This window comes from Hordeum vulgare, chromosome 3H, assembly GCF_904849725.1.
Source record: "Hordeum vulgare subsp. vulgare chromosome 3H, MorexV3_pseudomolecules_assembly, whole genome shotgun sequence".
NCBI classification, from domain to species: domain Eukaryota; kingdom Viridiplantae; phylum Streptophyta; class Magnoliopsida; order Poales; family Poaceae; genus Hordeum; species Hordeum vulgare.
In genome coordinates, this window is record NC_058520.1 from 57,351,694 (window position 1) to 57,373,396 (window position 21,703).

General features: G+C 44.2%; 1 protein-coding gene across 1 annotated transcript; it reads left to right on the top strand.

Moving 5' to 3' along the window:
- Nucleotides 1–5,874: 5,874 nt before the first annotated feature.
- On the top strand, nt 5,875–12,078 carry LOC123439511 (protein argonaute 18-like). Its single transcript, XM_045116224.1, has 20 exons — nt 5,875–6,230; nt 6,337–6,545; nt 6,631–6,795; nt 6,901–7,034; nt 7,159–7,268; nt 7,357–7,599; nt 7,746–7,862; nt 7,970–8,077; nt 8,170–8,232; nt 9,393–9,515; nt 9,600–9,932; nt 10,029–10,163; nt 10,253–10,356; nt 10,439–10,501; nt 10,584–10,647; nt 10,735–10,858; nt 10,937–11,010; nt 11,155–11,249; nt 11,332–11,363; nt 11,737–12,078. Exons 1-20 carry the CDS (start codon nt 6,102–6,104, stop codon nt 11,895–11,897), a joined length of 2,586 nt encoding a protein of 861 aa, XP_044972159.1. The 5' UTR covers nt 5,875–6,101; the 3' UTR covers nt 11,898–12,078.
- The last annotated feature ends 9,625 nt before the right edge of the window (nt 12,079–21,703 follow it).

Here is a 21,703-nt window from a genome sequence, read left to right on the forward strand (position 1 = left end):
TGTTAAGCCTGTTATAGTGAGCATTTGCCTATTTTAATGGGTTTTAGTTCCCATGGCTATATTTGTTTCCCATGTTGTACTCCCTCTGCCCGATAATATAAGGCGATGGCTTGACGCGGGCTATATCACAGGTTAAGTGGCGCACTCCCACCCCCTGAGGTTCAACCCCCGTGGATCTCCTCCATGGCCCCACTTTTGATCTACTTTGCTTCGTTATTAGGAATTTGCCTTCATCATCATCATGACCCTTCAGCTGCCAAGTCAGACATCATTGACGACGACAAGGGCATCCTATCCGTCTCTTCCAAGGGGAAATATCTCATCCACAACATCACGGAGGGCACCCTGCAACCGTGATCTTCCCAAGGGAAGGAGCCAATCTACGACAACAGGGAGTGCGCACTCCCAGTGCAGACTCTTCCAAGGGGAAGGAGGCCATATGTGACAAGCGAAAAACTCATGATTTGTTTTAACGTGCCTCCTCAAAGGGGGGAAACTTCATATGATCGTGCTAGTAGCTTTTTCCGTGCTAGGCTTTAACCATTCCGTGTTTAATTATTCCAGTCATGCAAAATGTAATGTGTAAAAGTGCAACATGATATGTTGGAATATGAATTGTGCACTTCAATCTCACGAATGTTTATGTTTGGTTGTCTGTAGTGAGCATATACCATGTTTGGTCGTTTTTGGTTGTTTGTAGTGAACATATGTCCGTTTCAATTGCTAGATTTGGTTGTTTAATCATACAATTGGTTCATGTTAAAGCTGGTGTAGCTAACACGCCCCTGTTTATTTCAGTTTTCTCACAATGTGATGTTCAATCATACAATTTTATGTTTAAGCACAAGTATGTTCTATGCAATTTCAATAATACCGATGTGAATGACTATTGGGTTGTTGTGAAGTCTGTTATAGTGAGCATATGCCTCCCTTTAAGATTTTTGGTTGTTTGTGTTTAGCATTTGTCCAGTTTCAATTGCTATATTTAGTTGTTTGTAGTATGCATTGTTTATTTAGTTATTCACAATGTGCGGTATAATTTGATCAATATCAGTTCAATGGCAATATTTTTTCCTGTTAAGTCTGGTGTAGTTAATACGCCCCTCGTTATTTCACTCTATGGTGTTGAATTATACAATTTGATGTTTAAGTACAAGCTATGTTCTATGAAATTTCAACAGTACCATTATCAATGACCATATTTGGTACTCCCTCCGTCCCAAAATTCTTGTCTTAACTTTGTTTAGAAATGGATGTATCTAAATACTAAAACTTGACTAGATACATTCATATCTAAACAAATCTAACACAAGAATTTTGGGACGGAGGGAGTAGTTGTTAAGCGTGTTGTAGTGAGCGCCTATTTTATTGGTTTCTGGTTCCCATGGCTATATTTGTTTCCCATGTTATACTTCCTCCACCCCATAATATAAGATGTTAATACATCCAATATATTGTAATTAGATCTTATATAGTGGGACGGAGACAATATTGTATTACATCATTGTGCAATTGCAGTTTAGCTTATAGTATTACTTGTTGCTTGTAGGTACATATGTCATAGATAAAGATTCATGCTTTGACCCTTTTTGCGTATGGGGCAATGAGATATTCATAAACCAACATCATGTGAGGTAACTAATAAAGACCGTTAGTACAATGGGTCAAAATATGACACGTAAACCATTTAGTCACAATTTGTCGAAGACAAGAGTGATCTGCAGTATACTAACTCAGAACATTGTAGCCTTTTTTACTGCCCATAATGAGTTGTTAGTTGACAATGTATGTATCTTTTTTCCTTTGTAGTGATTGCCAATGCAGTTTATTCAAGATCACCTCTCAAGCTACATGATTGTTGGACATGCAAATGTACATATATTTCTACCAGACTACAATGACTATCTAGAAGTCCTCATGAAGATAGTGAAGGATGGGCATGGGCGGTCGACCATCACAAGGGGTTGGACTAGAGTCCTATGTGCATTCGACATGGAGGAGGGCACACTACCGACATTTCCCTTCACCTTTTACAGCAACAAGAATATATTTTGCCTCTTTCTTTACCGTCTTGAATACAAGTATTCAAACGTCGTCCATCATGCTTTATTTGGTGCTTATGTAATTCGTGTGTTGACGTAATTCTTGAACGTCTGTACATGTCAATCAAATAATGCATTGGTTGTTGAACCTATCTATGTATATGATGGATATACAAAAAGATATTCCCTACTTTCAAATTCAAATTCTGTATAATTTTAAATTGTAGAAATTAAATTAGAGAAAATGATCGGTGGGTCATTACGCCGCACACGGTTTCTAAATCTCAACGTCTGTGATATGCCTCATGATCCGACACATTTCACATATAGAAAATGTATGCGACCATGCACACAATTGCCATTTCCAAATCGTGGGTAATGTTAGACAATATCACAAACGGTGCAACTGAGTTCAACGTTGATGATAGTATCTATGTCGCATACAGTTGAAAATGATAAAATGTTTGTGATCTAGTACGCATCATAAATATTGCACCATAGAATACCGCATGCGATAATTATCATGTCTCACACAAGTACAACATCCAGACTTGTCTTACACTTATCTGACACTTGTACGACAGTTCAATTATCTTCTTAGTTACAAATCTCAACCGGTGCGGAAAATGTAAGCTTGTGTGACATACTCCTTATCCTACACGATTTTACAATTGTGAACTGTTTGTGATGTAGCGCGCATCAGAAACGTTGCACCACAAAGTAGCGCGTGTGATGTTAATGCGACCCCACATGAACGTTAAGAATGGATCGTTTGAGAAACATTACATATCTCAAATAGTTTATCGGCGACTCTCATTTGTGATAGATGCAGACATCTCATACGCTTAGTTATGTCAAAAGTTTGCATTCATCGGTCACCATCGCCGATGACTTTTTGTTGTTGTGTGGGATACACCCCCTATCGTCAACACAGGCTAGGTGACGGTTTATACCTATGTCGCAGAAAGAGGTTAAAAACCGTTTTTATAGGACGTCGCTGCACCAATGATAGATCAAATCTATTTGCTCATTCCAAGAGACCCAAACATCTTCCATGGCGCATAATTTCTCCACCATAACCGAGAGTTCGAAAAAGGTTTGATGTAATGCCGAGTGAGGGTGATTAGAAGTCCTTTGTCCTGGCAATTGTATCAGAAGGCTGCAAGGACTTTAACGTCGCAACAATCTATTATTTTGTTCTTGACGAATAGGAACGTGTACTAGAATTTTCGAACTGTCTCGTCGGCCTTCTATTTTACATAAGCTAGGTCTTAGACATCAGTTGGCCCAGAGTTACTTGGGCAATAATAGACGTGGGTGGTGGGTGGGATAATTTTTTGACCCCGATAGGATGTGGGCCCGAGGGTTCGAGGTGGCTCTCGGGGAAGGGACATGTCGCCGTGACGTCACCGGAACTAGCTTGGATGCTCGAGCCCCTTGGATCCTTCGTTTAATCTGGTTCGTTGAATTATCTTGGCTCCAAGGGGCCTTTGACCGAGCCCGGTGAAGGTGCTCGAAGTGTCAGTGTTGTTCCTCCTCCCCGTTCTTAAGATCACGAGGGAGGGGGTGAAGTATGATCTCTTTATCGGTTGATGCAACGGAGTGGAGTTTTGGCATGGAAGACACGTCGTTTAGGCTTTGGTCGTAGATCGACATCTCCATTGCTCCGTATCGATCACACAACATGAACTGTATGGGCCATCAATGTCGGTGCTAAAACCGACTGATCTCAGGTAGGGGGTCCCGAGCTATGGATCTAAGATCAATGGTAAAAAGGGACTTAGGGAGACGATATTTACCCATGTTCATGCCCTCTCAAAGAGGTAAAGCCCTACGTCCTGCTTTAATTGTATTGATTCATAGGGTATCGATTACATGTTTATCTACCTCACGGTCATTGCGTATGTTCTATCCCTAAGATGAATAAGTTGTCCCCTACGGACCAAACCCATGGGCTTATGTACATGCCCAGTGTGACTAGGTTACAAGGTAGGTTGGTTGCAAAGATGCTGAAACATGTAGTTGTCCCTAGAGTATGCGCCAAGTCTTTGATAATCTTTGTCTTGAATACGAGTAGATCCCGACGCTCCGTACACTCTTCACGCGCTGGCGTAACCGGCCCTTATTCGGTCCATACAGGCTAAATACCTCGAGTTAGTACCCCTTCACCGGGACACCCTCATTATGATGTGCACCATACTATGAAAATAGTGGTGGATGAAGGGACCTTAGTTGAAGAAGATATTATGATGGATCAAGGGGCCTTACTTGAAGAAGATGTTATGACTCGGAAGAGAGGGCCAAAAGCCACTGAGATGGATAAAAGAAAATAAACTACTAAAGAAAATAAAGATGAAGGGATTGATCGAACTAATGATTTTGGATGTCCCTGTTGTGATTTTGTGTGACCAAGACAATATTATCATGCCCAATTGTGACACGGTGATGCTAGGGACTATCAAATTTAGATCACCCCCACAAGTGATTCAAGATCATATCACTGCATAACAGATTGAAAAGTGGAGAATGTTGAGAAACTGAAGTCGAAGGAAAAAGGAAAGGAAAGAAAATCGAATGGATCGAGCGATGCACCAGTGACCGACGGAAGCTACGATCGGTCGGCCGATTGCGATCATTTTCCCTTGAGTTATGATGTTTTGTTGCAAGTAATCGTGTATCTGCAAAGTATATGTCGATATTAGGTAGGATTTTTGTTGCGAAAGATATATGTTAGGTAGGATATTGATTGTGGGATGTGCTTGATCATGTTGTTTTAATTAGTTTCATGTTTAGCCTGAGATGGCAGTTGTTTCCTATTGTCTTTTTGTCCAACGTTTAAATTTTGGTTTCTCTAATGGGAATCCACCAAAAAGGCTCGCTGTAAAATAAATAAAAAACTTCTTCCGGGCTGTAAATGCAACAGATTAAATCATCATGAATCGCCGAAAATACACAGATTTCTCGTGAAAATCTACATAAAAGATTTGTTCCCGTACCAATTACGTCCACCCATTTACGTAGATTATCAATTAAAACCTTCCATTATCCCGCAAAAAAAAAACTTCCACTTTATGGAGTACAATGAAACGGGAGCACATTTCCGGCCTATATATCCTCTCCCCGGCCATAACTGCGCCGCATTATATACCATCATTAACTGCCGATTCGATTTCCCCCGTGAAAATCTACATAAAAGATTCGATCGGTTTCTTTCTTCCTCACCAATCCACGAGGCAGCGAGAGAGTCGGTTGGCGCACGCATGTCCGCTTCGCTTCCAGTTCGTGCGTGCGCTTGGTGAGGGGGAGATGGCGAACCGAGGAGGCGGGCGCGGCGGCGGCCGTGCCGACCCCGATGCTGCTCAGGCGGGGTACGGCGGCCGTCGCGGCGGCGGCGGCGGCGGCGGGCAGTACTACGGGGGCCGCGGTGGTGGTGGTGGTGGCGGTGGCGGTGGCGGCGATGGCCGTGGGCGCGGGTACTACCAAGGGCAGGGAGGCGGTGATGGTGGTGGCCGTGGCCGTGGTCGTGGTTACTACCAGGGAGATGGCGGGGGGCGTGGGTACTACCAGGGTGGCGGTGATGGCGGCGGGAGAGGGCATGGGTACTACCAGGGAGAGGGCGATGACCGTGGGTACTACCAAGGAGGCGGTGATAGCGGCGGCGGCGGAAGAGGGCGTGGGTACCAAGGGGGCGGGGATGGCGGTGGCCGTGGCCGAGGACGCGGCTACCAAGGCGGCGGCGATGGTGGAGGCCGCGGGCGCGGCTACGAAGGGGCTGGCGACGGCGGACGCGGCCGAGGCCGTGGCTACGACGGGGCTGGCGACGGCGGACGCGGCGGAGGCCGTGGCTACGACGGGGCTGGCGATGGCGGCCGAGGCCGTGGCTATCAGCAGGGCGGCAACGACTACGGCGGCGGCCGCGGTGGCAACAACTACGGCGGCCGCGGCGGCAGAGGAGGAAGAGGCCAGAAGCAACCTCCCCCCGTCTTCCCCCAAGCGGGGCCTCTCCTCTCCGAGCGCTACCACGCAGAGGCGGCCCAGCTCCGGGAGAAATTCCAGGCGATGGACATCAGCCGTGCCGAGCCGACGTTCCCCGCGCGCCCCGGGTTCGGCACCACCGGGCAGGTGTGCCTGGTGAGGGCCAACCACTTCTTCGTCGGCCTCGTGGACAAGGGCCTGCACCAATACGACGTACGCTTCCCTCGATCATCACTAGTCTCTAGTCTGTACTGGTAGTTTTTTCACAGGTCTGCACTGCTCACTGGCCATGTTTTGTGGGCATATTTCTTCATTTCAGGTGAGCATCTCGCCGGAGCCGAAGATGAAGGGCGTTTTCCGAGCTGTCATGTCCCGTCTCGTGACGGAGCACCAGGATACCACTCTCGGCGGTCGCCTCCCCGCTTACGACGGCCGCAAGAACCTGTACACCGCCGGTGAACTGCCCTTCAACACCAAGGAGTTCGAGGTCACCTTGCCTGACAAAAATCCTGGTCCACCTGGGCAAAGGTAAACTCGGTCAGTCAGTCAGTGTGCCGCACGACATGACAAGATGAGCAGATCAGGTTCCCCATGACATGATGTATGTTTGCAGGAGGGAGAGGCAGTTCAAGGTGACCATCAAGCACGCCACCCTGGTCAGCCTGCAGCAGCTGCAGATGCTCATGGCCGGGATCTCCACCGACATACCGGCGCAGGCGCTACAGGTGCTAGACATTGTGTTGCGCGACATCGTACTCAACGAACAAGACGACATGGGGTAACAACTGATCTCTGCCCTTTCCCTTGTTATAGTTGGCACTGATCATTTTGCATGCTCTTCTGATTTGCCATGGGGACTGCTTGTTGTTACTGTGCGCCTCAGGATCGTCCCGGTAGGCCGGTCTTTCTTCTCGCGGACCATCAATGAACCAATCCCCTTAGGCAAGGGCATCGAAGGATGGAACGGGTTCTATCAGAGCATCAGACCTACGCAGAGTGGATTGTCCCTCAACATTGGTCAGTGACATGTATTCCTTTCATTCTCTTCCCGCTTACCTGCAACGTGTTTGTGCCAGGACGCATGAATGATGGGAAAATATGCTTACTTGACAATAAATGTACTGTGTATTTTGGATTGCAGACATGTCTTCGACTGCTTTCGTTCGAGGTGGGTCACTGATTGATTTCATCAAGGATGTTCTTAACTGGAGAGGTCCCATTCGCGCCATCAATGAATTTGATCATGTGAAGGTATGCATATTTTCCGTATCAAATGTATCGCAGCCAAGTTGCTGCTGTGATGGTATATGGTAGGTCATGGTTTTGCGTTCTGCTGCAGATTAAGAAGGCCCTCAGGGGTCTGAGGGTTGAGGTCACCCACCGAGGAGAGGTGCGCAGGAAATACCGCATCGCTGGCTTGACAAAGGATACTGCCAGAGATTTGAGGTTCAAATTATCGACCGGCGAAACCAAGACTGTGAGGGACTACTTTCAAGAAACATATAAGCTGCAACTGAATTACGATTTTCTCCCATGCCTGCAAGTTGGTACAGAGCAGAAACCCAACTATCTTCCATTAGAGGTTTGTACAGAAATGGACTTCCATCTTCTCAACATAATTCCATATGTTCTACGCCAATCACTTTCATATGATCTGAACTTCTGATACAATTTTCTATTTGCATTATTGCATATGTTCTGATAAATACACTTGCGATTGATCTTCAGGTCTGCAATATAGTTCCAGGACAGCGGTACCAAAAGAAGCTGGATGACAGCCAGGTTTCTAATATAATGAGGATAGCCTGCCAGAATCCAGGTGGACGCGAGACCTCCATTCGCGAGGTGATTTCTTCTCCTGTCTTTTTGGCGTGTAATCTTTTGTCAGATAAAAACATCGAGCAAAGTTAGTTTCGAACCTATCACTGATTCCTGTATTTCCTTTTTTGTAGTCTGTTCTGAAGAACAAATATAACAGTGCCAAACGTGCAAATGAGTTCGGTATAGAAGTTGACAACAACGCAACTTCTGTTCAGGCTAGAGTTCTGCCTGCTCCAGTGGTAACCAACCCCACTGCCAATATTTGCAGTGCTCTTGTTTGCCATCTTGTACTACTTCTCTGATCAGCTCGTGTTTGATTTTCTTGTTGTAGCTGAGCTATCATGGTTCTGCGTCTTGCTACCCAGAAAAAGGGGCGTGGAACATGAAAGGCAAGGTATATTATGAGTAATTTAAACATTCTTAATACACTAGTGACATCATTTTTTATAGTACAAGTGTACAGGTAATATTTGTTTGCATGTTTGAAATGTGTAATTGAGGTGAACACCTTGTTTTGATCAAGTACTATAGGTCAGCTTTTTTTAATTCAATTTTCCAGTGGCGCTAGTTTTTCAGTTATATTTTTTAGGGATTAGTATATTTTTCGTCTTCGAACTCTGGATAGTATAGAAATTGTCCCTCAACTCTGAAACCACTAAAACTCAGTCCTCAACTATTTAAACCGTACACTTTTCGTCCCACAGGACGCTTAAATTGGTTTGGTATATGACGTGGACCTGGTTTTGACTAAAACTGTCCACGTGGCCTGGTTTTAACCGCCATGTAATCTGACCTAGTTATTTATGAAAATTTTGGTTTGCTCAGAGCATTTCAGTCGCATGTTTGTCCAGTTTGTACCAGCAAATTGTATGCTAACTAGATGGTTTCAGTTTCAGACCATTGTATAAACTGAATGAGATTCATAGCAGATTGTCCACATGATTTTAGACCATTGTGTAAACTGAATGCATGGCAGATTGTTCACTTGTTCATAGATGATTGGACAGAGTACTGAACTGAACAGATTGCATGACAGACATCGTCTGACATAACCACAAACATAGTACTGATTAGTCTTACTGATTGCATGTAACATTGACTGTAAATGATGAACTAAACTGCACATTTACTGTACAAACCAGTCCACGTGGATGATTTTAGTCAAAACTGGGTCCATGTCATACCGAAACCACTCTTAAGAGTTGCGAGGGACGAAAAGTATCCGGTTTAAATAGTTGAGGGACTGAGTTTTAGTGGTTTCCGAGTTGAGGGACGATTTCTATACTATCGCCAGAGATCGAGGACGAAAAATATACTTATCCCTATTTTTTATAGAAGCTTTGTTCTTCAAACTTAAGAAATACTGATAGCGGTTTGTTGTTTCGTATTTCTATTATTCTCCTTTTTATATCTAAGTACACCTTGCTGTCATCCGAAAAATTTATGGAACTCTCCTGGTTCTCTCCATGGAAAATAAACTGAAAGCATGGTTCGTATTGTATATATTTGTTTTGATTATTCTACATCGTCTAACAATTTCACTTTGACGTGAAGAAAGTCATAAATGGTGCCAAGGTTGGTCTTTGGGCATGTGTAAACTTTTGCACTGATTTGTCTGAGGATCAAGTTCGTAACTTCTGCCGTGGACTGATTGAAGTGTCCACTGCAACTGGAGTGGTAAATTTTCCTGACTATCCCTTACAATTGTGTTGTGGCCCAAATTTTCTTCCAGTGCTCAGTCTTTTGCCATTTCATTTGCAGAACTTCAACGATGCAAAACTTCAGATATTCTATGCTCGTTCAGATCAAGTTGAAGCCAGACTCCATGAAGTACACCAGCAAGCGGGGAAACTCAAGATTGACCTCGTACTTGCTATATTGCCAGATAAAAATGGCAGCCTATATGGTAATATGTCTTGTCGCAGATTTGATTTCATCATGACATATCCGCCTGATGTCATTTTTACCACAGGTGATATTAAAAGGATTTGTGAAACAGACATTGGTCTGATGTCGCAGTGTTGTCTACATAAAAATGTCTTGAAATCAAATACTCAGTTTCTTGCAAATGTTGCTCTTAAGATCAATGCCAAGGTAAATTCAATTTCAATTGTAAACTTCTATTTATTGTTGAACTTTTATTTAACAAAGCTTTTTATTCCACTTTGAAATCATTTGTCATCTTCACAGTGTGGGGGGAGGAACTCGGTATTTGCTGATCTAAAACTAAGTTTACCAGTTGTTTGTGAAAAGCCAACGATTATCTTCGGTGCTGATGTTACTCATCCTAGTGCTCTAGATGATACTGCCCCGTCCATTGCTTCTGTAAGATTTATTTTCTTTAGTCAATGGACACCACATACTCTAGTTATTTTCTTCACATTTTTGCAATTTGTGACGGAGTTTCCATTTAGGTTGTTGCCTCCCAAGACTGGCCTCAGGTGACCAAGTATCATGGTGATGTTCACGAACAAGGTCACCGCGTAGAGCGCATTGAAGGCCTTGAGGGCATTGCTAAGTAAGGTTTTTCATGAGGTGCACCTAAATTTTAAATGTGCATACCACACAAGGCAGTTGGTTACTCTTTTCTTTTCTTTCAGGAAGCTCCTCCTTTCATTCGAACAGCATTCCAAGCACAAGCCCCAGCAGCTGATATTCTATAGGTTTATACTTCCCGCTTGTTTTGATTGGTGTTCTTTTGATCATCGTTCCCAAATCCTTACACTGGTTCCATTTCATTGCTAGGGATGGCGTAAGTGAGGGTCAGTTCAGAATGGTTTTGGAGAATGAGATCCCGGAGATAGAAAAGGTGCTACTACTAATTTGATGAACAGTGATGCTTGGTATCGTCAGCCTATTAGTAAAAGAATTCATTAATCGTAACTCCTTGTGTCAGGCATGGAAGGCGTTATACAATGTGAAGCCGCCAATTACCTTCATAGTGGTGCAGAAGAGGCACCATACAAGACTGTTCCCAAGTGATGGCAAATATCAGGACGACAGTGGAAATGTTATGCCAGGTTATTTCACAAATTGCATCAGCAAAATGTCTGATTTTTCCGAGATTTTTTTTCTCACATGTTCCTGTAAAATTCCAGGCACAGTGGTTGATAGGCAGATCTGCCACCCAACAGAGTTTGATTTCTTCCTCTGTAGCCATGCTGGGATCAAGGTAATGCTAGCGCAGCATTCATCAGTGTACTCCCTCAGTTCCAAAATAAGTGACTCAACTTTGTACTAACTCTAGAAGGGAGTGGTAGTTTCTTCTTGATGGTATTTATATCATCTTAATGAATTATGAACTTGTCGAACGCAGGGAACAAGCCGTCCTGCGCATTACCACGTGCTGCGAGATGACAACAACTTCAGTGCTGATGACCTGCAGTCTCTTACAAACAACCTGTGCTACACGTAAGGGTGCTCATACCCTTGATATTGTGTATTTTTTTGCATGTTTTTTCTGTTCAATAATGTGACTTTTTGCTCTTCTCAGGTATGCAAGCTGCACTCGCTCCGTGTCGACTGGTATAGCACTCCTCTTTCAGCAATGTGTTCTAAATCCCATCATATCTTGTGCAGAGAACATTGTTCCATATTTCTCTAGAGACTGAAACAATGAATTTAAAACAAAAACGAAAAAACATACATGAGTTTGGTCCCCGATCAATGTTAACTTGTAGTTCTACTGTTCTAGTTATGGGTTACAATATTGGCTGTGTAGTTAGTAGTTTCTACTATCATCTTATTCTCAATTTGACTGATGTTTGTTACTACTTTCACATGTTCTAACATGTTTGGCTGTGTAGTTAGTAGTTTCTACTATCATCTTATTCTCAATTTGACTGATGTTTGTTACTACTTTCACATGTTCTAACATGTTTGGCTTGTATTTTGGCAGCTCCTCCTGCGTACTACGCTCATAAGCTTGCGTTTCGTGCGCGATTCTACCTAGCCCAAGTCCCAGACATGGCGTCGGAGATAAGCGCCGGCAGTGCAGCTTCTTCATTGACGCTTCCTGCTATAAAAGATGAGCTCAAAAGCCACATGTTCTACTGCTAGTCCCTACAGACATGAACGAAGCCTGAAGCCTGGAGAAGAACATTTAAGATTTTATTTTGTTTCTGTTGGTTTAATGAACATGGGACAATCTCTAGTGTCTTTAATATTTCCAGTGACTGAGAATTATTCGTTTATGCAAGGATATGAATGGAAATTTTATATGTCCTGCTATTTCAAGTGATTCAGCATCTTGGGGTTCATGTTTAGCATATAAGTTTGAGTTAATTTAAACTTTCCTAGTTAAAACCCTGATTTTGCCCACCATACCGCCGTGCTTACTCACAAAAAGATTAATATTTTCAAAATAAGTTGCAGTTACCGCAACTAAAGTTATTCCCTTATTTTGTGGAAATATCTTTGTGTAAACACTTCAGACCATTTTTTGGACGAGCAGTGACATGGTATAAGTAAGTTTCTACTAAAAAAAAGTTTTGTCATTGTGTGCTTAAGGAAAGGCCGGTTCATTTTTGTTAAGAGTAAAATGAGATTGAAAATGAATGGACGATTAGTCATGTTCTATTGATGTATATATATACTTTTGAAAGAGATGGGAAGGAAAGGTACCCGTTGCTGAACGCACCCCTTGCTAATGACGGTTCATTAATTAGCATGTGCTAATTAACAATAGACATGTGCTAATTTATTCCCAACAGTCCCCCTTGTAAAACACAGCTTCTTGATCATCATTGAAGGTTTCTTGAACATCATTGAAGGTGTCTTCTATATTCATCTTCCATCTTGAGAAATCCTTTGTACAATGTTGAGTCTCCCCAAAAAACCTTTAAGAAAAATATGAGGGGAATAGTGATTTTATGTTGCTAAAACTCCTTTAAACCTAGTGGAAAAAATAATAAGGAAAAAATGATGTAACATATTATGATTACTGTATCCTTGATAACTCATATGAGAAAAAAACTATGAAAAAGGAAAAAACTGATTTGAGTTTGAAAACAATAAATATTCTATATATACTTTCCTTTAAAAAACAGTGGGAAAATAGAAAGTATTGCATATGTCGCCTCGTTAAAACCTTTTATGAGAAACTTCAAGAGAAATCTCATAAGGGAAAAGAGTATGATCTAATATGCCATTGAAACTTCTTTAAAACCTAATAGGAAAAATCTAAGGAGAAAATGATATGACATATCATAATAATTGTCACTTTTAACTCAATATGAGATAATCGATAGAGTTTAGAAGGCAATAAATATGTCGTGTATACTTCTACAAAAGCCCCGGTGGGGAAAACAGAAAGTATGGCATATGATCTCATATTAATATTACCTCATTAAAAACCTTTATGAGAATTTGTATAGTAAACTCATGATGGGAAAAGAGTATAATATGATGCTTTGAACAGGGACAATTCAGGAATATACCCCTTTGATTCTTGCAAATTCCGAAGCCGTCACATACCAATTCAATTGACATATTTCTAGAATGTAGAAGTTGGTAGAGACTTGGTGAACAAATGAGTGGCGTGATTTGACTTGCAAGAAATGCAATATAGAGATATTACTTATTACATAACATGTTTGCAACCGGACAACACAAGCAACATTATCTCAAGTAATGTTTGGTGGATGTAGCCACTGTTGGGGAACGTCGCATGGGAAACAAAAAATTTCCTACGCGCACGAAGACCTATCATGGTGATGTCCATCTACGAGAGGGGATGAGTGATCTACGTACCCTTGTAGATCGTACAGCAGAAGCGTTAGAGAACGCGGTTGATGTAGTGGAACGTCCTCACGTCCCTCGATCCGCCCCGCGAACAATCCCGCGATCAGTCCCACGATCTAGTACCGAACGGACGGCACCTCCGCGTTCAGCACACGTACAACTCGACGATGATCTCGGCCTTCTTGATCCAGCAAGAGAGACGGAGAGGTAGAAGAGTTCTCCGGCAGCGTGACGGCGCTCCGGAGGTTGGTGATGACCTTGTCTCAGCAGGGCTCCGCCCGAGCTCCGCAGAAACGCGATCTAGAGGAAAAACTATGGAGGTATGTGGTCGGGCAGCCGTGAGAAAGTCGTCTCAAATCAGCCCTAATTGCTCCATATATATAGGAGGAGGGAGGGGGGGCCTTGCCTTGGGGTCCAAGGACCCTCAAGGGGTCGGCCGAGCCAGGGGGGGAGGACTCCCCCCCCAAACCGAGTTGGACTTGGTTTGGTGGGAGGAGTCCCCCTTCCTTCCCACCTCCCCCTTTTTTTTTCTTTCCTCTTGATTTTTCCTCTCTTGGCGCATTGGGCACTTGTGGGCTGTCCCACCAGCCCACTAAGGGCTGGTGTGGCTCCCCCAATGCCTATGGGCTTCCCCGGGGTGGGTTGCCCCCCCGGTGAACTCCCGGAACCCATTCGTCATTCCCGGTACATTCCCGGTAACTCCGAAAACCTTCCGGTAATCAAATGAGGTCATCCTATATATCAATCTTCGTTTCCGGACCATTCCGGAAACCCTCGTGACGTCCGTGATCTCATCCGGGACTCCGAACAACATTCGGTAACCAACCATATAACTCAAATACGCATAAAACAACGTCGAACCTTAAGTGTGCAGACCCTGCGGGTTCGAGAACTATGTAGACATGACCCGAGAGACTCCTCGGTCAATATCCAATAGCGGGACCTGGATGCCCATATTGGATCCTACATATTCTACGAAGATCTTATCATTTGAACCTCAGTGCCAAGGATTCGTATAATCCCGTATGTCATTCCCTTTGTCCTTCGGTATGTTACTTGCCCGAGATTTGATCGTCAGTATCCGCATACCTATTTCAATCTCGTTTACCGGCAAGTCTCTTTACTCGTTCCGTAATACAAGATCCCGCAACTTACACTAAGTTACATTGCTTGCAAGGCTTGTGTGTGATGTTGTATTACCGAGTGGGCCCCGAGATACCTCTCTGTCACACGGAGTGAAAAATCCCAGTCTTGATCCATACTAACTCAACTAACACCTTCGGAGATACCTGTAGAGCATCTTTATAGTCACCCAGTTACGTTGCGACGTTTGATACACACAAAGCATTCCTCCGGTGTCAGCGAGTTATATGATCTCATGGTCATAGGAATAAATACTTGACACGCAGAAAACAGTAGCAACAAAATGACACGATCAACATGCTACGTCTATTAGTTTGGGTCTAGTCCATCACGTGATTCTCCCAATGACGTGATCCAGTTATCAAGCAACAACACCTTGTTCATAATCAGAAGACACTGACTATCATTGATCAACTGGCTAGCCAACTAGAGGCATGCTAGGGACGGTGTTTTGTCTATGTATCCACACATGTAAATGAGTCTTCATTCAATACAATTATAGCATGGATAATAAACTATTATCTTGATACAGGAATTATAATAATAACTATATTTATTATTGCCTCTAGGGCATAATTCCAACAGTCTCCCACTTGCACTAGAGTCAATAATCTAGCCCTCACATCACCATGTGAACTACATTGTAATAAATCTAACACCCATACAGTTCTGGTGTCGATCATGTTTTGGCCGTGGAAGAGGTTTAGTCAGCGGGTCTGCTACATTCAGATCCGTGTGCACTTTGCATATATTTACGTCCTCTTCCTCGACGTAGTCGCGGACAAGGTTGAAGCGTCGTTTGATGTGTCTGGTCTTCTTGTGAAACCGTGGTTCCTTTGCTAAGGCAATGGCACCAGTGTTGTCACAGAACAAGGTTATTGGATCCAGTGCACTTGGCACCACTCCAAGATCCGTCATGAACTGCTTTATCCAGACACCCTCCTTAGCCGCCTCCGAGGTAGCCATGTACTCCGCTTCACATGTAGAATCTGCTACGACGCTTTGCTTGGAACTGCACCAGCTTACTGCACCCCCATTAAGAATAAATACGTATCCGGTTTGCGACTTAGAGTCGTCCGGATCTGTGTCAAAGCTTGCATCGACGTAACCTTTTACGGCGAGCTCTTCGTCACCTCCATACACGAGAAACATCTCCTTAGTCCTTTTCAAGTACTTCAGGATATTCTTGACCGTTGTCCAGTGATCCACTCCTGGATTACTCTGGAACCTACCTGCCATACTTATGGCCAGGCTAACATCTGGTCTAGTGCACAGCATCGCATACATGATAGAACCTATGGCTGAAGCATAGGGGACGGAGCGCATATGCTCTCTATCTTCATCAGTTGCTGGGCACTGAGTCTTACTCAATCTCGTACCTTGTAAAACTGGCAAGAACCCTTTCTTGGACTGTTCCATTTTGAACCTTTTCAAAACTTTATCAAGGTATGTGCTTTGTGAAAGTCCTATCAGGCGTTTTGATCTATCCCTATAGATCTTAATGCCTAGAATGTAAGCAGCTTCTCCTAGGTCCTTCATAGAGAAACTTTTATTCAAGTAACCTTTTATGCTCTCCAAAAGCTCCACGTCGTTTCCAATCAGTAATATGTCATCCACATATAATATTAGAAACGCCACAGAGCTCCCACTCACTTTCTTGTAAATACAAGATTCTCCAACCACTTGTATAAACCCAAATGCTTTGATCACCTCATCAAAGCGTTTGTTCCAACTCCGAGATGCTTGCACCAGTCCATAAATGGATCGCTGGAGCTTGCGCACCTTGTTAGCATTCTTAGGATCGACAAAACCTTCGGGTTGCATCATATACAACTCTTCCTTAAGGAAACCGTTAAGGAACGCCGTTTTGACATCCATCTGCCAGATTTCATAATCGAAAAATGCAGCTATTGCTAACATGATTCTGACGGACTTAAGCATCGCTACGGGTGAGAATGTCTCATCGTAGTCAACTCCTTGAACTTGTGAAAAACCCTTTGCCACAAGTCAAGCTTTATAAACGATCACATTGCCGTCAGCGTCCGTCTTCCTCTTAAAGATCCATTTGTTCTGAATAGCCTTGCGGCCCTCAGGTAATACTTCCAAAGTCCACACTTTGTTCTCATACATGGATCCTATCTCGGACTTCATGGCTTCTAGCCATTTGTTGGAATCTGGGCCCACCATTGCTTCTTCATAATTCGCAGGTTCATTGTTGTCTAACAACATGATTGACAAGACGGGATTACTGTACCACTCTGGAGCAGCACGTGGTCTCGTCGACCTGCGTGGTTCGACAGGAACTTGAACCGGAGTTTCACGATCATCATCATTAACTTCCTCCTCAACCGGCGTCGGAACAACAGAGGTTTCCCCTTGCCCTGCGCCACCATCCAGAGGGATGAGAGGTTCGACAACCTCGTCAAGTTCTATCTTCCTCCCACTCAATTCTCTTGAGAGAAACTCCTTCTCGAGAAAAGCTCCGTTTTTAGCAACAAACACTTTGCCCTCGGATTTGAGATAGAAGGTGTACCCAACTGTCTCTTTTGGGTAACCTATGAAGACGCACTTTTCCGCTTTGGGTTCCAGCTTTTCAGGCTGAAGCTTTTTGACATAAGCATCACATCCCCAAACTTTAAGAAACGACAACTTTGGCCTTTTGCCATACCACAATTCGTATGGTGTTGCCTCAACGGATTTTGATGGTGCCCTATTTAAAGTGAATGCAGCTGTTTCTAATGCATAACCCCAAAACGATAACGGCAAATCAGTAAGAGACATCATAGATCGCACCATCTCTAACAAAGTACGATTACGACGTTCGGACAAACCATTACGCTGTGGTGTTCCAGGCGGTGTTAACTGTGAAACAATTCCACATTGTCTTAAGTGAGCACCAAACTCGAAACTCAGATATTCACCCCCACGATCAGACCGTAGGAACTTGATCTTCTTGTTACGATGATTTTCCACTTCACTCTGAAATTGCTTGAACTTTTCAAATGTCTCAGACTTGTGCTTCATCAAGTAGACATAACCATATCTACTTAAATCGTCAGTGAAGGTGAGAAAATAACGATTCCGCCGCGGGCCTCTACGCTCATTGGACCACACACATCGGTATGTATGATTTCCAACAAGTCACTTGCATGCTCCATTGTTCCGGAGAACAGAGTCTTAGTCATCTTGCCCATGAGGCATGGTTCGCACGTGTCAAGTGAATCAAAGTCAAGTGACTCCAAAAGTCCATCAGCATGGAGTTTCTTCATGCGCTTTACACCAATATGACCAAAGCGGCAGTGCCACAAAAATATGGCGCTATCATTGTTTACTCTAACTCTTTTGGTCTCAATGTTATGTATATGCGTATCGCTATCAAGATTCAATTTGAACAATCCTCTCACATTCGGTGCATGACCATAAAAGATGTTACTCATAGAAATTGAACAACCATTATTCTCAGACTTAAAAGAGTAACCGTCTCGCAATAAACAAGATCCAGATATAATGTTCATGCTCAACGCAGGCACTAAATAACAATGATTTAAGTTCATCACTAATCCCGATGGTAGCTGAAGTGACACTGTGCCGATGGCGATTGCATCAACCTTGGAACCGTTTCCTACGCGCATCATCACTTCGTCTTTCGCCAGCCTTCGTCTATTCCGCAGTTCCTGTTTCGAGTTGCAAATATGAGCAACAGAACCGGTATCGAATACCCAGGCACTACTACGAGAGCCGGTTAAGTACACATCAATAACATGTATATCAAATATACCTGATTTTTCTTTGCCCGCCTTCTTATCTGCCAGATACTTGGGGCAATTGCGCTTCCAGTGACCCATACCCTTGCAATAGAAGCACTCTGTTTCAGGCTTAGGTCCAGCCTTGGGTTTCTTCGGCGGATTGGCAACAGGCTTGCCGCTCTTCTTCGAATTGCCCTTCTTGCCTTTGCCATTTCTCTTGAAACTAGTGGTCTTGCTCACCATCAACACTTGATGCTCTTTACGGAGTTCAGACTCTGCGACTTTCAGCATCGCAAACAACTCGCCGGGAGACTTGTTCATCCCTTGCATGTTGTAGTTCAACACAAAGCCTTTATAGCTTGGCGGCAGTGATTGAAGGATTCTGTCAGTGATAGCTTCTTGCGGGAGTTCAATCCCCAGCTCAGCTAGACGGTTTGAGTACCCAGACATTTTGAGCACATGTTCACTGACAGACGAGTTTTCCTCCATCTTGCAAGCATAGAATTTATCGGAGGTCTCATACCTCTCGATCCGGGCGTTCTTCTGAAAGATAAACTCCAACTCCTGGAACATCTCAAATGCTCCATGACACTCAAAGCGACGTTGAAGTCCCGGTTCTAAGCCATACAAGACTGCACATTGAACTATTGAGTAGTCCTCCTTACGTGCTAACCAAGCGTTCTTAACATCCTGATCAGCCGTAGCGGGTGGTTCATCTCCTAGCGCAGCATTAAGGACATAATCCTTCTTCCCAGCTTGTAAGATTAGCTTAAGATTACGAGCCCAGTCTACAAAGTTGCTTCCATCATCTTTCAACTTAGCTTTCTCTAGGAACGTATTAAAATTCAGGATGACAGTCGCGTGAGCCATGATCTACAACACAAATATATTCAAAGTGGACTTAGACTATGTTCAAGATAATTAGAGTTCAACTTAATCAAATTATATGCTAAACTCACACTCAAAAAGTACATCTCTCTAGTCATTTGAGTGGTTCATGATCCACTTACACCATCCCAAGTCCGATCATCACGTGAGTCGAGAGTAGTTTCAGTGGTAAGCATCCCTATGCTAATCATATCAACTATATGATTCATGATCGACCTTTCGGTCTCATGTGTTCCGAGGCCATGTCTGCACATGCTAGGCTCGTCAATCTTAACCCGAGTGTTCCGCGTGCGCAACTGTTTTGCACCCGTTGTATGTGAACGTTGAGTCTATCACACCCGATCATCACGTGGTGTCTCGAAACGACGAACTGTAGCAACGGTGCACAGTCGGGGAGAACACAATTTCGTCTTGAAATTTTAGTGAGAGATCACCTCATAATGCTACCGTCATTCTAAGCAAAATAAGGTGCATAAAAGGATTAACATCACATGCAATTCATAAGTGACATGATATGGCCATCATCACGTGCTTCTTGATCTCCATCACCAAAGCACCGACACGATCTTCTTGTCACCGGCGCCACACCATGATCATCCATCAACGTGTTGCCATCGGGGTTGTCGTGCTACTCATGCTATCACTACTAAAGCTACATCCTAGCAAAATAGTAAACGCATCTGCAAGCACATATGTTAGTATAAAGACAACCCTATGGCTCCTGCCGGTTGCCGTACCATCGACGTGCAAGTCGATATTTCTATTACAACATGATCATCTCATACATCCAATATATCACATCACATCGTTGGCCATATCACATCACAATCATACCCTGCAAAAACAAGTTAGACGTCCTCTAATTTTGTTGTTGCATGTTTTACGTGGTGACCAAGCATATCTAGTAGGATCACATCTTACTTACGCAAACACCACAACGGAGATATATGATTTGCTATTTAACCTCATCCAAGGACCTCCTCGGTCAAATCCGATTCAACTAAAGTTGGAGAAACCGTCACTTGCCAGTCATCTTTGAGCAAAGGGGGTTACTCGTAACGATGAAACCAGTCTCTTGTAAGCGTACGAGTAATGTCGGTCCAAGCCGCTTCAATCCAACAATACCGCGGAATCAAGAAAAGACTAAGGAGGGCAGCAAAACGCACATCACCGCCCACAAAAACTTTTGTGTTCTACTCGACAAGACATCTACGCATGAACCTAGCTCATGATGCCACTGTTGGGGAACGTCGCATGGGAAACAAAAATTTTCCTACGCGCACGAAGACCTATCATGGTGATGTCCATCTACGAGAGGGGATGAGTGATCTACGTACCCTTGTAGATCGTACAACAAAAGCGTTAGAGAACGCGGTTGATGTAGTGGAACGTCCTCACGTCCCTCGATCCGCCCCGCGAACAATCCCGCGATCAGTCCCACGATCTAGTACCGAACGGACGGCACCTCCGCGTTCAGCACACGTACAGCTCGACGATGATCTCGGCCTTCTTGATCCAGCAAGAGAGACGGAGAGGTAGAATAGTTCTCCGGCAGCGTGACGGCGCTCCGGAGGTTGGTGATGACCTTCTCTCAGCAGGGCTCCGCCCGAGCTCCGCAGAAACGCGATCTAGAGGAAAAACTATGGAGGTATGTGGTCGGGCAGCCGTGAGAAAGTCGTCTCAAATCAGCCCTAATTGCTCCATATATATAGGAGGAGGGAGGGGGGGCCTTGCCTTGGGGTCCAAGGACCCTCAAGGGGTCGGCCGAGCCAAGGGGGGGAGGACTCCCCCCACAAACCGAGTTGGACTTGGTTTGGTGGGAGGAGTCCCCCTTCCTTCCCACCTCCCCCCTTTTTTTTTCTTTCCTCTTGATTTTTCCTCTCTTGGCGCATTGGGCACTTGTGGGCTGTCCCACCAACCCACTAAGGGCCGGTGTGGCTCCCCCAATGCCTATGGGCTTCCCCGGGGTGGGTTGCCCCCCCGGTGAACTCCCGGAACCCATTCGTCATTCCCAGTACATTCCCGGTAACTCCGAAAACCTTCCGGTAATCAAATGAGGTCATCCTATATATCAATCTTCGTTTCCGGACCATTCCAGAAAACCTCGTGACGTCCGTGATCTCATCCGGGACTCCGAACAACATTCGGTAACCAACCATATAACTCAAATACGCATAAAACAACGTCGAACCTTAAGTGTGCAGACCCTGCGGGTTCGAGAACTATGTAGACATGACCCGAGAGACTCCTCGGTCAATATCCAATAGCGGGACCTGGATGCCCATATTGGATCCTACATATTCTACGAAGATCTTATCATTTGAACCTCAGTGCCAAGGATTCGTA